Here is a 21,105-nt window from a genome sequence, read left to right on the forward strand (position 1 = left end):
TCTCCTGTTCTTTGAAATTATATTTAATCTTGTACCAAACAGTGGAGCAGCATCCTAGCAATAGAAGCCATATGGAACATGAGGTGGACACCGTGCCTGGGCTGGAGCTGCTGCCCAGGAGCTCTTACAGGAGGTTGATGTCTTGGTGCCTTTTGTTGTCTTTGGGTTCTGAACTCAGCGTAGCGAGTTCAGGAAACTGCTCCTTTCTCCACAGCAGTCACAAATTTGGGTTTGCAGAGGAGCAAGGTGGGTATGCAGATTTTGGATCATGTGTAGAGGCAGTGTAGGAGGAGGCAGGATGCTGACTTTGTCCTGTGTTAGAAGCAGCTGCAGATTACTGGAACATCAATTTCAGCGAAGAGTGTGCCGCCCTTCCCTCCGTCGGAGCTCTCCTGAGCTTGGCACACTTGACGCAAAATCGCCGCTTTCCTGGTGCGCCCCAGCCCCCGGAGTGCCAGGATAGCCAGGATGTGCTCCTTCCTGCAGAAACCAAACAAGACCTGGCTCAGATCTGGCCAGCAAAACCAGCACAGAGCAAGTTGGTTGTTGTGAGCAACAAACAGCTGTGCTGGAGACAGAGCAAGGCTATAGCAAAGTGCCAGGGACTGACCCCCCACCACACTGGAGGAGCCACCAGGATGGGAGTCTGCAGCCTCTGGAGGTGCCAAACCAGCGAGCAGCAGCTCCTGCCACACCACACTGGTGGGACAGCCTCCTGCTGCTGGTGCTGCAGGGAATTTCCTCCTCTGTCTCCACATCCGTGATGCCCTTTGCTTGTTTCCCAGAGTGGCTGAGGACCTTTTGTGTAATGATTATTTTGAGATGAGTAATGGAAGGGCTAATATTTAGGAAGCTGATAGACACTAATTAGATTAGAGCTGGAAAGCCAACTTGGAAACATACCCTGTTCCAGTAATCTCTGTGTATACAAATTCAGCAATGTCTCTGAGAGCTCAGGGGAAAAATTAACAGGGACCTTAACAGGAAGCAATGCAGGTCCAGCAGGTTCTGCCTCATTTTCCGAACTTCATTGTTAAAATAATGTTACTCAATAATGGAAAAGCAGAAATTAAATAAACCAAGAGGACAAGCCTTAAAACCTGGCTTGGGTGTGAAGCTAATGATGAAAAAGTAGCACAAATCACAGCCCTGTAAATGGCTTTTCTGACTGGAAATTTGTTTTCAAATAACTGTCATTGATGACTAGCCATTATTTACCTTCCCCATCCTTCCCAGAACAGGCACTGCCTTCTTTCAGCTTAGACTGGCCACTGGGATTAAACCCTTATTGGGGTTTATTTATTTGTTTGGTTTTGTTTGTTTTTTTGTTTGTACCTATCATTTTTGTAAGATAGGTATGATCACCTAGGAAATTGCTCAGGAACAATTATTCCTTTACATGTCCGTGTCTTGAATTCCCCCACACAGATAAGTCTGAAGAATATCTGAACCACCCAAGTTAAATCTAGTTATGAAAAATTTTGAGCCTCAGTTTTGGGGAGAGGTGAATATATTTAATGTGATATTTTTCCTCAATATTTGAGGGTCCACTACAATATCCTGGCAATTAGTTAAATCTTATGGAGTATTTTGATTATTTTGATTTTCAGTGCTGAAACTTTTGGCGCTTTTTGTTGTGGTTGTTTTTTTCCTGAAATTACTCTGATGAAATGGAATTTATTGCAGTCTGTACTACTGATATTCATTCTCAGTGGTTGAAAGAAGAGCTGCAGAAGAGAAGGTAACTTCTGATTTGCAGCTGCTTAGCCATGCACAGAGTTAGTCACTTTCTTTACTTTTCCAGGAGTTTTAAATTTTCCAGATGCAGCCTTGGAACAGAAAATGGAAAGTACAAAAGAAAGAATTTGTAATTTATTCCAAAATTTTATGGTTGTGTTGAGGCTGTTTCAGAAATTGCAGCTGAACTGTGTCAATGGCTGCCACACTTTGAGGTCTGGGCCTGGCAACAGGAGACAAACTGTTTGCTCCAAATCTGGAGCCTGCAAATTGGCAAACAGGGCTGATACTGGTGATGCAGGAGAAAGCAAACTGGAGCTTCACTGTGAAATAAGGTTCATTTAGAGCAATAAAATGGAATTCAGTGATAGAATGCATGGGGATGGTTCAAAACTGTTTCAGGGGAGTTCTAGACTTGACATTATGAAGCATTTTCTAAATGAGGTGCTGGAGCGGGCTTCCTAGAGAGGTAGTTGATGTCCCAGGCCTGTCAGTGCTCAAGAGGCATTTGGATAATTTACATTAACAGGCCTTTAATAATGCAATACATTAACTTTTGGTCAGGCCTGAAGTGATCAGGAAGTTGGACTGGATTATCACTGCAAGTCTGCGATGGTGTTCACAGGGCTTTTCAGATGAGGGAAGAGATGAGGATTTGACTTCATGTTTCAGAAGGCTTGATTTATTATTTTATGATATATATTACATTATACTAAAAGAATAGAAGAAAAATTTCTCATCAGAAGGCTAGCTAAGAATAGAAAAGAATGAATAACAAAGGTTTGTGGCTCGGACAGAGAGAGAGAGAGCCAGCTGTGCCATGATCGGCCATTAATTACAAACAAGCACGTGAGACCAATCACAGATGCACCTGTTGCATTCCACAGCAGCAGATAACCATTATTTACATTTTGTCCCTGAGGCCTCACAGCTTCTGTGAAAATCCCAAGGAAAGGATTTTCATGAAAAGATGTCTGCGACACAAGTCCCTTCCTAATAGACTGAAATAGTTCTATTCTATTCTATTCCATTCCATTCCATTCTAAAATGAAAAGGCTTTGAAGGAAATTTGTGTGCATTATATGATACAGCACACAGGGGAAAAAATAAAAAGTATGCAGCCATAAAGAGAGAAAACTAAGTTGGGATTCTCACTGTTGCTGGCATCCTGATCTCTAATGTGTGGCTACCCACAGAGAGAAGCTGAAGAGCTGGTAGTGTTTGGGATGGAGCCCAACAGTTCTGGGATCTGCCACTTCACATACCTGATATCTGGATAGTCCTGGCACAGCTCCTTGACATATGCCTTGATCTTGTCTTTTTTCTTCTCCCCAGTGATACTGGCAATGTGATATATGACAGGGAGGAGCCAGTCAGCTTTGGAGCCCTGTGAGCAAAGAATCACATGGGGACATCAGGGACAGCAGCACCTGCTAAATGCCTTTTTCCCTGCGGGGAGAGCGCGGCAGTGGGATGTACTGGAGTGACCAGGACTGGTGCAGGCAGGACAGGCTGCCTCAGGCAGGCAGCAGGGGGCTGAGTGGCAATGGCAGGGCACCCCTGGGGGCTCTCCCAGACCTGACCCTGCACTTCCCGATTCCCATGAGCACCCAAGCGAGCCAGACCCTGAGCAGGGCATTGTGGCTGTGGTCCAGCATAGCAGTGGTTGCCAGAGACTTCACCTCCTGCTGCCTGATAGTTTCATGTGCCTCATTTCTGAGATGGGATTTAGTGCCCTGGATGCCTGACTTTCCACAAAATCCAATTAATTCAACTTTGATTTCCCTGAAAATCCCAGACTGTGGCTGTGAGAGATGGAGATTTTAAAGGTTAATGACTCAACCAACTGCAATCATTGTTTTGACCAACAGACCCCTAAACTGCAACAATCAAGTCTTGTTGCTAGATCTACAGGTGGTGATACCTTTCTCTCTGCTATCTGCTTTTATCCTTTCTTTCTTTTCCTTATATATTTTTAGTGATATTTTTATACTTTTATAATGTTATATTACTATGGGTAATAACCAAAATGGCTACATACCTCCTTTCCATTGTAATCAAATTGTTTTAAAATAAACCAACCATATACACACACACACACACACACATCTATCTATCTATCTATCTATCTATCTATCTATCTATCTATCTATCTCTATATATCTCACACCAGTCATTCGGTGTTGTGCTACTCTAATCTGGGATTTATTAATGGGAACCTCAGTTACTCCACCTTCATGGTTGGGTTGTAACAGTTGTCCAGTCACAAAACACTCAGACTGCCACCATTTTCTCCCCACACCCTGCTGTACAGGGACTGTGTACCCAGGTGGAACTTCTCATGGGACTCAACTCCATGAGCTGTATCCAGGGCAGGGATCCTTAGGTGACAAAGTGCATCCCATGGTCTGAGGGAACAGGCCCAGGAAGAAGCTGCCATAGGGTGAGTGTGATGAACCATGAGCACATGAACCACCCTATGCAGAACTCCCTGGGAACTCATTAAAACACCTGGTGCTGCCATCAGAGAGCTGCTGGCTGAACATGCACAAGCTGCCAATGCAGAGAAGCTGCCAGGCTGGAAACCCACACCATGAACCTGCAGTAACCATCCTGCTCACTCTTTTCAGCACTTCTATGTTTCTTGTGGCTTGTCCTCCTCAAGAGGTGGTCTCTGCCTGGTTTCTGTGAAGCAAAGTGGGAAAATTGCACCTCTGGGAGTGGGGCACCCAGGGGATGCCAGGAGACAGTTCCCATACCTGATCAATGAGTGCATTGTGAATGATTGCAGCTTCCTGGCTCATCTTTCTGCTCACTTGCTGACGTGTGTCCGTGTTCATTTTCCATCTGGGTTTGATGATCTGTGTGACATATTCCTTGACCACGTATTTATGAACTTCATGTAGAAGGTCCTGGTTAAAAAGAAGCAAACCTCATGGGGTTTTTTGTCCATTCAAGACCAAGGCAGTGAGAGAGGGCAGGGAAAGCCCTCAGGTCTTTGGCAGCACCTGAGGGCACGGAGGAGGTACAGGAAGGCAGCACAGCATCAGCACACACTCACTCATACCTGCAGCCCCCAGAGTTATAAAGAGCAACCACTGTTGCAGAGGAGTCTGCAGGTCTCACCACAGCCTGAAAATGATGGTGTGGCCCCTCAGCATTCCTGTGCCCAGGTGTGGGACTGGCTGCCTACCTGCCCCAGGGGATCCCTCATGTGCTGCAGGTGCTCGGAGAACTGCGAGACTGCCGACGCCAGAGAGTCCGGCCTTTCCGTCGCCAAAATCCAGTTCTTGGTCAGGATTTTCTTAAGGAGTGGCTGAAAAAAGACCAACTCACTGATGGCACAGGTATGTTCAGAGTAGCTGATGATGCCCTAGCTGAAGGCACCCAGCTATAGACCTGATCTAGGCTTGAACTGAAAGCACAGAGCACCCCCTCTGCATGAAGGCACACGAGGAGCAGGCTGGGTTTCTCTCTCCACCCCAGGCAATTCACACCCATGTCTCCCCTTCCTGGGTAGGCATCCCAGTGCAGAGAGGAGAAGCATCACACCCTGAGCAAGAGATGTTTTGGCATTAAAGGCTTATTTAGGATACCTTATTTTCTTGCTCTGTGCCACCTTCTGATCCACCAACTTTATTTCTTTAGGTAAATAAGTTTTGTTTCTTTAATGTATTGGGGAAGAAAGAGATGAGAATGTTAATCACAAGCAACTCAGGCATGACTAGAACAGGCTGTGGTGGGCAACCATATATGCCAGTGTTACATGGAAATAAAAATTCAGTTAGTAGTGAATCTCTTGGAAATTAGCTCAGTAACCCATCACATCTACAGCATTTTCCATAAGGAAATCAAGCTCTTTGTGTTCACAGTCCTTCCAGGAGGCTCTCTGTACTCCTGCAGACCTGCATGAAGTCTTGCTGGGATTTTCCTTCTGCTCCTTGCTCAGATGTGGTGGTGGGGGGAATGGCAGCTGGGAGCATCTCCAGCTTTATGCCTCATGGTTAGGGATGACATGGGACTGATGTCACTGTTTCCCACCTGTCCTGGGTACAAGGTACTCTGACCAAGTGTCCTTAGCAGGTTATTTTCTTTTGTTGGGTCCCTAGAGCTAATGTATCTTCATATAGAAACAGCAATATCTGCTAAAGACTTCTGGCACCTGGAAGACCCTTCCCTAAAGGCCAAATGCAAAATATCCTTTCTCTGGCACGTCCCTTTTTCTCTTCCCAACTCTCATGATCTCTGTCTTTAGACTCCTGGCAGTCTCCTTCCCAATTATCTCCCCCCTTGCTGTGCTCCCAGCCTGCCTGAGAGCTGTTTAGAAATGCTTTGATTCAGTCTCTCTCAGTTCTCACGACATTTCAGCTCTCTTGCTCAATGCCTTGGCTTGGGGCCTTTCCTCCTCTGCTGCTTAGGCTCCAAAACAAGATCTGCAGTCACTGGAAAGTCCCCTTGGCCAGGAGGGCTTGGCTTAGGTTGGAGAAATTCCATGACTGTCCTAGTTTCTGGAAGTTATGTTTGGGGATTTAGAAAGTGAATTAGAATAAGTGAAAAGGGGTGGGACCAAAGGCTTGATTTCCCCCATCTCTTCTATAATACCAGCTGGAGCTAGCAGACCCCAAGTGGCTGAGAGCAGAAAGGTTCATCTACAGCACCTGAGAAGCACAAACTTCACTGCAGAACATTGCCTTTTAGACCTCCTAATACAAGTAAAATTTTATCAGAGTTTTATCACTTGATACAAGACCTTTAGCATTCTCATTCTGGAACAATCAGTCTTTTGTCACCATGGGAACAGCCTGGAAAAATCACCCCTACCGGAATGAATTCTGTCCTATCTGAAGAGGTTTCTGACAGACTGTGATGGTAGATCCATGAATCAGTAAGTCAAAGTCCTGAAAAATCCAAATTATTTGATAGAAGGAAAAGTGTCCCAATGGTGGTGTTCAGCTGGCCTCTCCCGTGCTTCACTTCATATAAAATTTTCCCCACTGCTTTGCCTGAGACTGGAAGCTGCTAAATATCCTTTTCTTTTGCTTGCTATTAACAGCTTGAAAAATGTATCATTGTTCCTAGAAAAAAAATCCCAGGATGCTGGAAGTGTTGCTTTTTAAGGGGGATTTCCACAGGTGTTAAATACAATTTGGAGGGACCATATATGTCATGGGCTGCAAAATGAGGAGGTTTAGCTGGTGAGACAAGGGAAGGGCAATGACCCTCAGCTGCTGCACATAGCCCTTATAATGAGGAAATAATGTGGCCAAGATCCTCTTACCTGTGTTTTTGTTCTTAATTTTGTTAAAAAAATATTTGTGAAGTTCCTTGTCAGAGCTGCCAAAATCTTCTGCAGTTCTTCAGTATCGACTTTAAACGCTGTTTCCAACCCTGACCTACAGAGAGACAGAGAGTGCCAATGAGTTAAGGTTAAAATGTAAACTATTACATGGCCCTAAGCATGTTATCTGGATTGGCATGTTGGATATTATTTTAAAATAAACTTGTGTTTCTATTACTTCCTCTTGGAAACACTTACTGAGTCAAAGTAATGGCTCTTTTTGCACAATCCTGTTCACTGAAAATTAATCATAGATGAGTAACTGTGGTGAAAAATCCCCTCAGATTTCCTCATCAGGTGCAGTGACAGTGCAGCCATGCAGAGCAGTTGCATAGGCCAGTTGCTTTTTCACTTGAGCAACATCTCTGCAAAATGATTTCCAGGTACCTGGGAGAGAACTGAGGGCTGTGGGCAAAAAGTAAATAATAAAGCCAGAGAAGGGAAATCTGCTGGCCCTGTGTCCCCCAGAGCCTGATTCACTCCACACGATGTCTATCAGCATCAGCAGGGATGGTAACTACAGGGATGGAAACCTGTGGAATTTCCTAAGGACAGTGCATACTTCTGCAACGTTTCACCTTATGAGAAAGAAAATTCTGAGAGGTTAATGAAATTCTTTGTGTGTGTGTGTGTATGTGTGTGCTTTAGGGGCATTGTGACCTCCTGGCTTTCTTCTCACTTTCCATCCCTGTCCCACTGTAACATGCTCGGTGTTGGTGAGGAGGGGAACTGAGGCAGCACCACCACAAAAAAAAAGGCATCACCTGTGATGCCTGAGCATCCCTGGATGTGCCACATCCACTGCTGTAACCACAGAGAACAGCAGGTTCCTGTCACTGCCCAGATTTATGTCTGAGGCTGCCCTGGCAGGACTACAAGGCATCCAACACCATCCCTGTCATCCCAGGCTGGAGTTCAGGACTGTAACTCCGGTTAAACACCTGGAGTCTGGGTCCAGCATCCAAAAAAATCGTGCTGTTAGGACACCTACCTCTGCCCCACAAGTCATCACCCCAGGCTGATGAATGTTTAATTGACTCGGGAATAAACCCATCCCCCAAACACTGCCAGCTCCCTGCCCGGGGCTGGCGTCTCCCTTCAGCCGCTCTGCATTGCCCAGCAGGGAAGGGGCAGCACTGTCCCGCCGGGGCAGCAGGAGGCAGGGAAAGCCATTTCCCTGTGGAGGTGAGCATTGCTGGAGAGACCGTGCCATCTAGAGACGAGCTGGCGGTAGTGCTGCTGCGGCTGGAGCCGTCGGCTCCTGCGAGACACAGCACGAAATCCCCTCCATCCCCCGAGTAATTCTTGGCATATGCATCCCTGCCGGAGCGGTGCAGCAACAGGGGCTGGAAATCACACCCCGATCTTTCAGGTGGCCAGAGCCCACGCACTAATTCTGTGGTGTTTTACCGGGCTGACAAACAAAAGTATCACATCTGCATGGCAAAGATGTCCCCAGATGCTGATGAGCACCCGGACCTCAGCACGGGGCTGATGGACCAGATCTTGGGACATGCAATCACTGCACCATGCTACTTATGGGGTGAGTGCTGGATCTTTGACAGTCAGCCTGAGGATACCTGTTCTTCAGAGGCACTTTCCAACATGTGGCTTGAAGTAACTAATTCATGCAAAGCCCTGGAAGTTCCAGATGCCAGCAGCAATGGCAGGCATTTATTTTTGGGTTGAATGCTTTCATGGAATCTCCTCCAGCCCAGTGCCAAAGGCAGCCCTGAGGCCATGTTTCTGAGTTTATTCTGCTAACCTCCAGAATAAAACATAAAGGAAAAAAAACCTCCCCTGAGAATAAAAAAGATGCTCAGAAAATGAGTTCAAAACTCTCTTGCAAGCACTGCATCCATCCATATTTCTGTCTCTTCACCCTTGTGGCTTTTATTTGCATCCCTTGGGGGAAATCCTCCTGTGAGATTAGAAGGGCTGGAGACTGAGCACTCACCAGGGCACCTCAAGGAGAGCTTGGTCTTTCCAGATCCTGCCATCCCCCAGACCCCAGAAACCCCAGTGGCTTGGGGGGAGCAGACTTACACCAGGTCATGGAAGCTGTTGATGTAGGCAACAAGGTGGGGCACAAAGCTGGGGCTGTCCTGGGCAGTGCTCCACGCCATGAACTCCTGCTCAAACCTGTAGGAAAATACAGCCAGGCATCACTAACAGTGGGGCACTGAGAATGCCCCATCTTCTGTGTACATGGTGGTGTCAGGAGACACCTGTGGCTGGCCCAACCTGTCCCCTCTGTATGCAGACAAGTTTTTTCCAGCTGTCATAACAAGTGTGTGCAGTGGAGGGAATAGAAGGCAGATAATTGTTGGTTTAGGATGTGCTCGCTTGAACAGGTACGCAGCACTTTTGGAGAGATGCCAGGGATGTTGGGAGGCCAAATCTCTGACTTTTCCTCATGCTGAGGGTTTAATTGCAGGTGTGGTACACAGGCTTATAAGTCTGAGCTTTCATTTTCCTGGCTTTTGGGGCAATATATTATGTGCCTTTTGAGAACACAGGGCTGATTTTATAACAGAAGATGTATTAGGAATAAGGCAGCACACCTACCTTCCCTCCCCCCAAAACCTCACTATGGTTTTTAGGTAGTTGGATTTTTTTTGTAGCACCAATTTCATGGGGTTGACAGCTGTTTCACAGCAGATCCATGCTGAAGGCAGGAGGCTCTGTGCTCAGGCAGGCTTTGCCTGGTGGTCCCATTCTTTGTCAGGGTAAAGGAACCTGCTTGAGCTGGCCCCAGCCACTTGCAACTCAGGTTTGTTTAAGTAAAAGCTTAAGTTCCAGTGTTCCCTTAATTCCCTGGCTGCTCCAGCTTGCATTTTACACAGTTTTTTGTTTAAAATAAAAAAAATTAAAAATAAAGGAAAGGAAAAAAATTAAGGAAAAAAATTAAAAAGAGAAGAAAGAAAAGGGAAAAGAAGAACAAAGAAAGAAAAAAAAGAAAAAAATCTAACTACTGAAAATTATTTCAGCAATTTCCTTTGGACACTGGTTAGATTTTAAGGGACTTGGGAGGCAGCCCAGCTGTGTGTTTTGCCAGGGTATACAGAGAGTGTCTCATCAGCCCTTTTTTATGCCCACAGCCACAGAAAACCACTCAGCAGGACTCATCCCAGGATACCCTTTTGGGCAAACAGGCTTTTGGTCTGAGGGGTCCATAAACACTGCTTGCTCATGACTGAAGCTGCAAGTGATCAATGTCCAATGTCACAAAAGTCCTGGGTGGATGGGACTGCAGTGATCCCATCCCTTTCTAGGTAGCAGCTATTTCCCAGACCTTTGACATTAGATTTTTGGACTCACAGAGTCCCATCTGGGTCTGTTTATGACTCCCTCCAAGTTGTTTTGCAGCTTGCTTTTTACTGGGTTCACTGTGATCTCTAATTCTCCCAGGAGCAGCCTTGTACCTGCTCAGTGCCAGTGTCTGGTCCAGTGCCTGGACCTCTTCCCTGTTTTTTTACCAGTGTGGGACTCATTTAGAAAGAAAGTACTGCCCAGAGCAGTGATGACCTTGGTATGAATTCAAGCAGCTCTGCCATGCACAACTCAAGCATTTTTGTTTCCAGGCCTCCACTGATAGCTCCAGATGACTTCACGTGCTCCCCAATGATCTAGAAAAGGGAATGAAGAAACTCCAGTGAGTGGGACAAGCATTGGTGAAACATCCTTCCCAAGAATCTCAAGGAGCCTTAGTCAGTAAGAATGGCTCACCTAGCAAAGGGGCAAACAGCCAACTTGTTGCCAGGAGGTTTTCATTAATCTCTGGCAGTTTTAAAAATTATCATACAGAATGGGCCAAGAAGCACCAAATGATTTGTGATGTCATCATTCACCCCTAATGGCTTCATGCCCTTCTGCTGTCTGAGTGTGAGTTAGAGGCAATGTTGGCTGTAGCCCTGGGGGGTCCTGGTGTCATCCTCCTCTTTTGGGGGAAATTGCTGGAATTCCCCCACCCCTAAGCCCAAGGGGAGCTGAGCTGTCCCCGTGTATGACCCCATGATAAGGGTGACTATAAGCCCCATCCCTGAGGGCCCACAGGAGCCCCCTTCTCAGGAATGATCCCAGGGCAGTACAGAGGGTCAGGCATCACCCCGAACTCTTGTTTGCACTGGAACTCCTCCCAGATTCCCATTCCCAGAACCTCAGCTGCACTTCTGGACTGAGGTGTGTTGCAGTCCTACTCTGGTACTTCCCATGGCCTCCTATCCACCTGCTAAATCATTTCAGACCTGCCTTCCCTGTGATCACATAATGTGTCATATTCCTCTATGGAAAAAGAATCACATCAACGGGCAAAACTCTTTGATTTTCTTTCTTTCTCTCTCCCTCTCTTTTTCTGTTAGTATTATTTAATTGAAGTGACTCAACCAATTGAGTGATGAGAATTAATCCAAACCCCTCCTGCCTTTATTACCCTGTAGTCCCTAAGCTAGTAGGGGCTTTTGTTTTTTGTACTGTTTAAATTGGAGTGGCTGTCACTGCCTACAGTCTTTCCCCAGCTTCCACAGCCCTGGGACAAAGTTGCCCTTTAAGCCAAAGGTTTTTTCAAAGAAACCTTTTCTTTCCACCTTTTTTCCAATTCTCTTTCTTCTTCCTAATCAAAGAGGTTTAGGGACTTTAAAATCAGTAGCCTATTATGTTGCTGACACAATTGACAGCAGGTTTAATTTGCAGCTAGAAGGCAAGCGGGAGAGCTAAAAGTTGTAATAAACGGCATTTTCTGCTCTAATGTATTCTGCCAGTGTGTGACTTACATAAATTATCGCAGGAGGCGGTACCTCCTCCCCAGAAGGAAACGATCCGGTTTCCCTGGAGCCACAGAGACACCTCCCCCCCACCCTCCCGCTTTCCCCCAGCTAATTCAATACCGTTTGAATATCAAAAGAGACTGAGGCGTGGTAGAGGTTTTCCTTCTCTTCTAAATGAACTTCCTTCTCCCACTTCTCCGTGACCTCTAGTCTCAGGATGTTTCCAAAACAACTTTTGATTTTCTCCTAAATGTTAAACATAGGAAGGAAACATGCAGCTCAGGACAATGAAGCAAACACAAGTGCAGCACCTCGCTGCATTTTGCTCCATCAGCACGCAGGGCATGGAAAAGTGAGCAGAGTCACAGGCCTTGCTCCAGACCTCAGGAGAAATCAGGAACTGTGCTCTGTGTGTGCAAGGTACTCCCAAATCCAGGGAGAGTCGTTCTCCTGGCAGGGAAACAGTGGATCAGCTGTTTGTTTGATTGCCAAGTCCTCCAGCCCATGGAATGCACCAGGTCAGAATTAAAGGTCAAACCAGTCCTTTCCAGGGTACAGCCACTCAGGTAAGCAGCAGCACTGTTCAGTCCTGGCTGATAAATCAATCTTGTTGCTGGTGAAACAAAAGTGATCTTTCACCAGCACGGTGGAGCAATACTGATTTTATTCAGCTGGGTACATTGAGCTCACCTTGAGCTGTGCCCTGATTCAGAAATGATTTGCAACAAAATGTCTGAGCCCAGCAAAGACCCAGAAAAGTCTTACACAGGATGCCGGACAAGGACTGCAGAAAGACAGAGGGGGAAGAGGCTTCATCAGAGGACACAAAGCATGAGTGTGTTCTCTGGTGGGGATGCCAAAGTCTGCCAATAGCACACCTCAGCTGGGCTGGAGGAGATCCCACACAGGGGCAGTAGCTGCTAGAATGCCTTAGCCCCTGACTTTGCAATGCAAAGTACAATCTGCTGAAGCCCAGCAATGACCTTTCATAAGTGTCTGCCATACTGAGTGGGTCTGGTCCAGTCCTGTTGGCTCTGCTTGGGTCCCCAAGGGGGTATTCAGGAGTTTTTTGCTGTAGAGTACAGGCCACTCTGTGTGGGGCCAGTAGGACTCAGCACTGGTGGGGCTGGAAATCACAATGTAGTCATCCAAGACCTCTGTCTGGGAGGTTGGGACTCCTGTACCTTCCCTGGGGGGTACGTGGGGACTAGGTCAAAACTCTCACCTTTGCAGAAGCAATGTAGTCATTTTTCAGTTTATCCCAATCAGCTGGTGTTAACAGCAAGGACAGGTTTTCTGTCTTAACCTCTGGTTTGAGCTCAGGATGACCCAGAAAGAATTCACTGGAAAAAATCAAATGAAAAATTGTAATGCCTCAGAGTGTGAATAAACTGATAGAATATTCATGCAGCATGAGCTACATAATTACTAAGACATGAGAAATATACTTAAAGCTTAAATTGTGCCACTTGTTTTCAAGGTTTAACAAGAAAATCTTTCCTTTCTATTCAAAATCCTAATTATTCAAACCCAAAATGATCTAAGGTTCCAGCCCACTTCAGAAATCATGAGACTTCTGAATTGTTTGGACATGAAAAGTGCTATGAGAATTTACTTTTTAAAATAAACAACGTGAAGCTGACTCATTTGACTAGAAGCTTGCAAAATGCCTTTCAGGGTAATTCCTGTAGTAGTGCATTGCTCTGGAGTTAGCCCATCTCCTGCCTCCCCTGCAGTGTCATGTCACAGCTCATGGCAGCCTGTGTTTGTCCCTGTGCACTATCCTGATCCAGGGGAGGTGGCAGAGCAGGACCTGGAGGGCACTGCCATGCCTGGGACACGAGCCATGTTCCCCTGCAGATGGAAGTGGTGGGTGGACGTGCAGCTACAGAGTCTGACTCCAAAGAGGGCTCAGCTGACACCAGACTTTGCTGCTCACTTTCCTCCGAACTGACATGTAATCAGGCCAGCTGATTAGCACAGAAGCAGGGGAAGGGAGGGAGTGCCTGTGTTCCTCTCTCTGGGGCAGGAAAAATGTTATTAGCCTGCACAATTGAATGTGCTGCTCCTGCAACCTGCCACAGACTGTGGAGGCACCGCATCTTGCAAGGCAGTGAAGGTGGAAATGAGAAAGAAGAAAATATTCATGCCCTTGATGAAGGTGGGGCTTAAGTTTTGAGCTGTCATCTTGTTAATTGAGGAACACATCTGCAGTGTCCTTCACACAGCCTGCACATTTGCTCAGCCACCAGAAAGGGTTCCCATTGCCACACCAGCACTGTGCCCACAGCTGGGTTCAGACACTAGTGAGGACTGCAATGTACAAGGTCAGGCTGCTGCAGAGTGACTGCTCAGCAGAAAATAAGTTCAGCCTGCTGGTAGTGTCCTGGAGTCAATGGTTCCATGGTCATGGTTCAGATTTCCCAGAGAGGAACATCTCCACACATGGAGCATTGCACAGCCCAGCTGCTGCCAGAGCCTGCTTTTCCTTTTAAAGGAGAACACAGATTTAAATATGGACTCTCCACCACAACTGAAAGGACAAATATGTACTCAAGGGGCCTATTCCTACTTCTTCCACCCCCTTTTTTTTGTTTTTTTTCATCATTTATTTGAATTGGAGTTTGAATTGAGTTTGGGTCAGTCAATCTCTTCCTTTTTGATTATTTATTCCAAGAGACAATGAAGTTTTCTTTGAATGGGAAAATCATATGGAAATAGCCCAGAACAGCCAGGTGATTGCAAACAGTGCCCCAAACAACTGCAAACTCTCAATAAACCCTTTCACAGCAATTTAGAGAAATATGGCAGGGGCACTTTTCTTTGGTACAGAACCTGGCTGCTGAAGCTCATTTTTTCCCTTTCTCTCCTGCAATGCCAGGGTGAGGCCATGCAGGAATTTCCCTTCAGATGAGATCTGCAGAGATTTGTGATGCTGAGGGGGTAACATTATGGTCACCATACTCTAGGTGGGCTTTTAAGAGCAACTGGGTTAAGTTCACAGAAGAAACCTCTTGAGGGCTGTTCAAAACAAAGACCACCTGCAAATGAAATGTTTCTTACCCAAAAGCTACCCCAGGCTAGGGGTGTTCTGGGCAACAGTGTGCTGCTGCTTGCCCTGCTCTGTCACTGCCTCCTTTCTGACCATTCTGACCCACTGTTTGGCTCAGTGCTGATACTCCTGCCTTCACTCCTTTGTTTTATTTGAGGGCTGCCAATGGGTTTGTGTTTCTCCTTTCCTTGAACATCTGGTTCAGACCATACCTGGAGGCCAGCTACCAGGACAGACACAACTTTGCTTTGACAGAACTGTTTTCCCATGCTTATTTTCTAGACCCCTGAACTGCAAGGAGCTAGGTCTTAAACCCCTCCCGTTCAACCAACAGACACATATGAGACAGAGCCTTTGTTTTCATGCGTCTAATTACCTCAATGATGTCTTGACTCCTCTTTTAGAGGACTCTGACCCCATGCATGAGGGTTAATGTGGCCCGTTTCCAAATGTATCACAATTTAATTAAACAGGAAGAAGACGTCCCCCACAGGCCCCTGGCTGTGCCTGGAAAAGTCACTGAACAGCTGTTGGATCTTGAAAATATATGCAGAAAGGAGCACGTTTATCAGACCAGGTTTATCAAATGCAGGGAGGAGCTTCCTGGTACATGGGAGCAGCAAGTGGGAGAGGGAGAGGAAAATGGGGTGATGTAGATCTGTAAAAAGCAGTAAGTGCTTTATCCACAGACCTTTATCCCCACCTATTAACAGATTTGTTATCTGGCTCTACTATAGTCACTGCATCTCTCTTGCTTTCTTGGAAAACTGAAAATGGCCTGGTGCTTTTGGAGTACCCCACAGCCCCATGGCTCCCTGGAGGAGGCAGAGGCATTGTGGCAAACACAGCAGCTCACCTGTGGTAGGTGTTGGCCACCCAGTTAAGCAAGGTGTAGAGCTCGTGGAAGTCCAGTGGTCCCTGGGAGAGTTCTTGCAAATGTGAGGCAATGGCATTGTGAAAAGCTTCCACATATGTGTCACACACCTGGTACTCCTCTGGATAGCATTTTTTTACTGATGACTTGATTTTCAGTAAATCTTCCTTCAGGTGTTCCTGGAGGAAATGTAAGTGGAGATCAAGCCAAGAAGTTTCTTCTTCCCTTGATGCCATGGGTACCTTCAGGACTCTTTTTCTTGCACTCTCGTTGACAGCTTCCCTCCATTGCTCCCTCCACTTTCTGGGCCTGCCCAGCAAATCTGAGCCAGGATGAGCAGCATTGTCTGTGCTGGAATGAGCTGCTTCTTCAAGGGGAATTAAAGTCACCATGGAGGTCAGCATGCTATGCTGTAAAGTGGGATCCTCCAGTGTTTCCTCCACTATGGACTTGATTGCATTTGTGATGGAGTTATAAAGCAAATCCACATCCCTGGATTTCCGTACAAGCTCCTGGGGGTTATCTGTGTATTTCTCAGAATCCCGTTCAGAGATGGTCTCATCTTCCATTAGCTTGATACTTGCAAATGCTTCCAAAAGTTGTCTTTTCTGAATAAGTTCATTGATTTCCATTACTGTAGAAACAAGGGGAAGGGGTTGAGACAAAGCAGGCATTAGGCTATTGACAGGTTGGTAGCAGGACAAGATGCCCGACAGGGAGAGTAGTCAGGTCCCAGCAGTGCCTCTGAGACTGCCCCTGGGCCTCCCTGATCCCCCCAGCTCCTCTTGGACACAGGAGGGGAAAACAGTGGGAAAGCAATCACTGCAAATTGAGCCACATCCCTAAACAGCTGGTTGCAGGAATATCAAAAAACCTGCTGATAGCTCTGCAGGAAGGCCTCAAGCAATGGCTGGTGAGGCTGTACAGAGGGACACTGGAGGCTCAGGATGCATCAAACTCTGCCTCTCTGGCTCTGTCCCTCTGCTGGTGTGGAGATGAAGTGGAACTGGCAGCAGGAATGGTTTGGGATATGCCTTACCAGCAGGATTTCCTTTAGCATAAATGTCCTTGTTTCCCTGCATCCCACTGTGCTCAGCATAGCTCTGCTGCTGTGTTGGCCATTGTTGGGTAGCCCAGCTCAGGCACCTCTGGCTAAAAGGACATTTCAGTGTGCTGCCCAAGAGAGCAGAAGTGCCCAGGGTTCTGGCTGGGGCAGTGGGAGGGAGCACAGCAGGACAGACCCCTTTGGATGTCCTGAACTCTTGGGTCAGGTCTCTCTCTCCATGGTTATGTGTGTCCCAGCCTACCCACAAGCATGTCCTCAGAGATACCAGGGCCCTGAGAGAGCTCCTGTCTGTAAGCCCCACAGTCAGGTGCCAAGCACTGCCTCATACCAGTGATGTTTTTTTCCCTAGTGCTGAGCACTGCTGTCCCTCAGTGGTTTGGGGAGGTGTGGGCATTGTAGGGGCATCTAAACCTGTGGATCCATGGTGCTCCTGGTACTCAGGTCTCACTTGGGTTTCTCCGCCTCCTTCGCTTTTGGCACTTGCTGCCACAACGGGCTGGTGTTGGCTGGGGAGAAGTCACCCAATACTGCTCCTCCCAAAGTGGCCGACGTCTACTGAGTTTCCCACCTGTTTTGTAAAGTCTTGCTCATGCAAGAACCCCTGCCTATTTGCCAGTAAGATAAGAAGTATTTGCCATGTGTTGAGGAGATCCAAGAGCGCTGTTAGCTTTTGAGAGACCCCTCGGGAAGCTCTCCCCCTCTCCATCTCCCTAACAGATGCTTTGAACAGGAGATCCCACTCTGACACTGGGCATAAGAAAAATACTAAAGAGAAGGGAGAAAGGGTGTCCCTTAGGCATGTGTAACCACTGCTTCTGGGACATACACATAAAAAATGATACAGAAAAATTGGAGAGCGCTCCAAGAAGGACTGGTTCATAGCACATCATTTCTGTCCTTAGGCTTGCCTGCACACAGGTTTTATGCCATATGTACCAAGTAATCTTTGTAGCATAAGAGTATTTTTATGAAGACAGAAATATGCCAAATAACCAAACTACTGATGCATTACAGAACACATAGATCTTTGAGTGCCTACATCGTGCTACAGTTGCTTCTGCACTCAGAAAAGAGGGAAATTCTACCAATTAACTTAGTCTCTTCTAGATAAATTAATATAAAACCTGTGTTTACACAAATGCTTGCAGTGAGAGACTAGAGAAATACATTCTGTTCTGTTTATCAAAGTGAGAAAACACCATTTAATCACCATCTAGGATAATTATTCAGGGAGGTGATGTTGGGTGCTAAATGGATCTTTAATTCAGCAATACAAGATCAGCCAGCTGGTGGTTGAAGGAAGACAATTGAAAGGCAATTAGCTATTATGCAGCTTAATGGTGCACGTGGTGGAATCTCCATCACTTGCCATATTATCTCAGGATGGGATGTGTTTTTGACAGAGCTGCTCTAGCCCAGGCCAAACACAAGCTATTGGGCAGAGAATGGGCCTTATTCATGCAATTTCTCAGCTCGTTTATTTCAGGAGATCAGAAAGCTTGTGATAACATTTTCTGCCACTCCTCATCTCTGACCCTTGGAGATCAGACTAGCCAAGTTTATGAGATGGGCTCCAGCTTACCAAGCTCACAATGTATCAATGTAAAGCAGTAGATCACTTCCCAGCACAGCAGAGCATATTACAGCAGTGGGGCAGTGTCAGCCCACGCATCTGATCCCTGTGGCACCCCATGCAGTACACCAAGAATTTCTTTCTAGAAATTTAGGCTGAGGAAAGGCCAAATCATGTTTCACCTCAGTCTATCTCCACGTGAATGCATTGTAGCAACGCTGCCTTGAGAAAGTGGAGGACAGCAGTGCTCACACCATTATCAAAGTCATTGCAGTCTGCTCACACCTGGGGAAAGGTGAAAGCTGTGCTAAAGGGAATTGTTATAATTTGTCTGAGACCTATCTATAAAATTCTGACAAAACACATGAGATTAACCAGCCTGAGGAAGACCAAAATCAAATACTTGCAACACTGCTGTTGTGAGGACAGGTGGAAAGTCAATGCAAGAGTGCAAAATATCTGTGGAACTCTCTTTGCAAGGCAGTCTCTAAGATTAGGAACCAAAGTGCCAAACCAAATCAGAGCCAAACCATCTTTCTTCCCCTCTAGGCCTTGCAGCACCCTACAGAGCACAGTTGGAGGACCATGAGTCTGAGAGCTGAAGAGCAGAAATTGTCCAGGACAGCAATGCAGGCAAAGCACACTGCACTTGTAGGTATTGTCAGACCAGCAGTTCCCAAACTGTGCTCAGCAGCTTGGGGACTGATCCGTGTGATGGGCAATATCACACTGACAGGCTGAGAGCTTGGCTGCTGATATGGCTGAACTAGTGCAGGGGAGGCACAGAGCAGCATGTTCAGTGACAGAGCCTTGCCTGGGCTGGGCTGGGTGACACACCAACATGCAAGGGGTGCCCAGTTCTTTAGCACCTCTGTTGGGCCCAAGCCTTGCACACTGTAAATTAATGTTACATTTATCCTCCCAGGAAAATGGCACTGGTGGTTTTGTGTCTTACCTGAAAGAGGTTTTGCTTCAATGGGCTCACATATTTCACCAACCTTCTCCATGCTATTACAGATTGTAGGTTTGTTCTCCTCATAGCTCCTGAGTGTTTGCAGAAGCCTTTTTGCATTCCAAGTGCCAGTATCTTCCTTCCCTCTCTCTTTCTTCATTCGTTTTGATTTCCGGATGCTTAACATTGTTTTAATGCCTCTTTCAAAGAACCCACTGTCCCTGCTCTGCCAGTCTGAGCTGCTCAGTTCAGAAGAGACCTCCATCTTTTCTTCCCCTGGACGCTTCAGTGGAGAGGCTGGTTCTGAAGCCACACTCCTTGTGTCTAACTCCATATTTCCATTTATCTGGTCCTTCAACACGGGGGTTTACCAAACAGGTTGATGGCAATCACTGAAATGCATAAAACAGCAGAATTAGAGATGTCCTTAACAGGGTATTACTGTGTCTCCAAAGTCAGTCCTGGACTAAAAATCAGACCTCATTCCTTTCCTGTGCCTAAATACAAGGACAGAGCAAGATGTTGTAGCCTGTAGCTGCTGAAACAATTTCTCTACCCACAGACAGCAGATGCTGGCCTGCACTTGGTGCTCTGGAAAGCTTCACTTAACTCCATAAAAAAGGCAAGTGGCAACTATTTCTCCAGCACCAAGGAATCATGAGATATCAGAGATGTTGAAATTTGTGTAAACATACCATTTCAGTGAGTAACCAGATATGATTTTACTTTCCATTCTTCTAGGTGGATTTCCAGCCATGCAGGAATAATAATCTTCCTGATTATCGCTGGGTTGTTGCCACTTTCTGATGTGAATATGGCATCTTTGGGTTTTGTTGCTACTTCTGCCCTGCTCAAACCCTGAGCTGCTGCAGCAGCTGCTGCTGCTGGAGGTGGCCCAGGGGTGAGTGGCTCCCAGCAGGTGGCTGAGCTCTGCTTTAGACCCTTCCACCAAAGCCACAGCTGTCTTTGCACTCTGAATTGTCATGGTTACAGTGCAGGAGGCAGTACAAGGCAGGAAGGGTTCACATCACTCATTCTGCCTCATAGCACTGCATCCCAGCATGCCAAGGATGGGGATCTCCAGGGTCAGACAAACTCTGCACAGGCCACAGGAGATGCTGTGGAGATTCCAGGGAGATTCCAGATTTCCTGTCAGTGCTGCTGGGCTGCAGTCACAGCCTCTGCACTTGCTCAGTTCCTGCCCTGCTGCAGACAACTTCCCCTCTGCCCACCCTGAGGGCTGCCCAGGTGTTTGGGAAGAGGGAGGAGTGAAGTTTTGCCTTCCCTCACTTGCAAAGGGCTCCCAGACCAGCTGATACAGCCCATTCACAGAGCCATTGTACATTGCAGTGCCCTGAGAATGGAAAATGTCACATTTCTCCAGAGCAGGCTTAAGGCAGCTGAGTGAACAATTCAAATGATTAGAAACACCTATTGCTTGAGGTGACACAGGAACTGCCTGTCTTGGGTCTGTCCAGCCCACAGAAGCCAGAGATTGAAAAATAATTGCAGTCAATAGACATGTTGGGACTCTAGAAATAGATTTCATCCTTCCTCAGTCAGAGTTTTGCTCCCTTGTGCATGGTTATTTTACAGGCTGTGAAGTGCAGGGATGACATCTTCCCATGGGTTTGCTGAGCTGCTCACCCAGTGGGGCACAGACCCTGCCTCACACACTCTCACAGGAGGGAGTGTATTTAAGCATTCACTGCCTTGCTCAGGAGCTCACCATTACAGCCCATACAGA

At 46.7% G+C, this 21,105-nt stretch overlaps 1 protein-coding gene across 1 annotated transcript; it reads right to left on the reverse strand.

Moving 5' to 3' along the window:
• Positions 1-317: 317 nt before the first annotated feature.
• On the reverse strand, positions 318-19,692 carry EXOC3L4 (exocyst complex component 3 like 4). The gene is made up of 11 exons (XM_071428400.1): positions 19,362-19,692; positions 15,750-16,401; positions 13,067-13,184; positions 11,962-12,087; positions 10,604-10,704; positions 9,122-9,217; positions 7,016-7,130; positions 4,931-5,053; positions 4,497-4,649; positions 3,003-3,124; positions 318-480 (listed from the first exon to the last, which is right to left on the reverse strand). Exons 1-11 carry the CDS (start codon positions 19,690-19,692, stop codon positions 318-320), a joined length of 2,100 nt encoding a protein of 699 aa, XP_071284501.1.
• Positions 19,693-21,105: the final 1,413 nt, after the last annotated feature.

This window comes from Agelaius tricolor, unplaced genomic scaffold (assembly GCF_023055355.1).
Source record: "Agelaius tricolor isolate 1412-34295 unplaced genomic scaffold, bAgeTri1.0.p SCAF_5, whole genome shotgun sequence".
Lineage (NCBI taxonomy): Eukaryota > Metazoa > Chordata > Aves > Passeriformes > Icteridae > Agelaius > Agelaius tricolor.